Consider the following 430-nt stretch of genomic DNA (forward strand, 5'->3'; position numbering starts at 1 on the left):
CTGCAACTTTTGGTTGTTTTTGCAGGTTTCCTTGCAGGTTTTGAATTATCCATTTTCATATTATCTTTTGATTATATTAGCATGTTTCTTTGCAGGTTATGAATTATCCAAATTTGAAGGTAAAACAGGGTCTCCTGAGAAACCGCTCAGTGATCTTGGACTACTCTCGTATAGATCATACTGGAAGCAAACAATATTAGAGATTCTCATTGCCCTAAAGCCACAGGAAGGGCAGGAAAAACCACAACTTACAATAAAGTGAGTGAGAACGTTGCAACCTTTTTAAAAATTTTGCTTCTTTTTTTACAGTCAGATGGATGTGTCTTTTACATTTTTGAAGGAGATACCATTAGTCAAGGACAATTTAGATTTTGTTAGTAATGTGGAATTTCTTATTGATCAAATATGTATGTATTAGTAATTATAATAG

General features: G+C 33.0%; 1 protein-coding gene across 1 annotated transcript in view; it reads left to right on the forward strand.

Annotated features, from left to right (window-relative positions):
- LOC119585676 (histone acetyltransferase Tip60-like) overlaps positions 1–430 on the forward strand; it is a gene marked incomplete at its 5' end in the record, with an annotated part of 8,306 nt that overhangs the window by 6,780 nt on the left and 1,096 nt on the right. Inside the window, 1 exon segment of the mRNA XM_037934351.1 lies at positions 96–258. Coding sequence (XP_037790279.1) covers positions 96–258 — 163 coding nt within the window.

The sequence above is a fragment of the Penaeus monodon genome, chromosome 20, assembly GCF_015228065.2.
Source record: "Penaeus monodon isolate SGIC_2016 chromosome 20, NSTDA_Pmon_1, whole genome shotgun sequence".
NCBI classification, from domain to species: Eukaryota; Metazoa; Arthropoda; class Malacostraca; order Decapoda; family Penaeidae; genus Penaeus; species Penaeus monodon.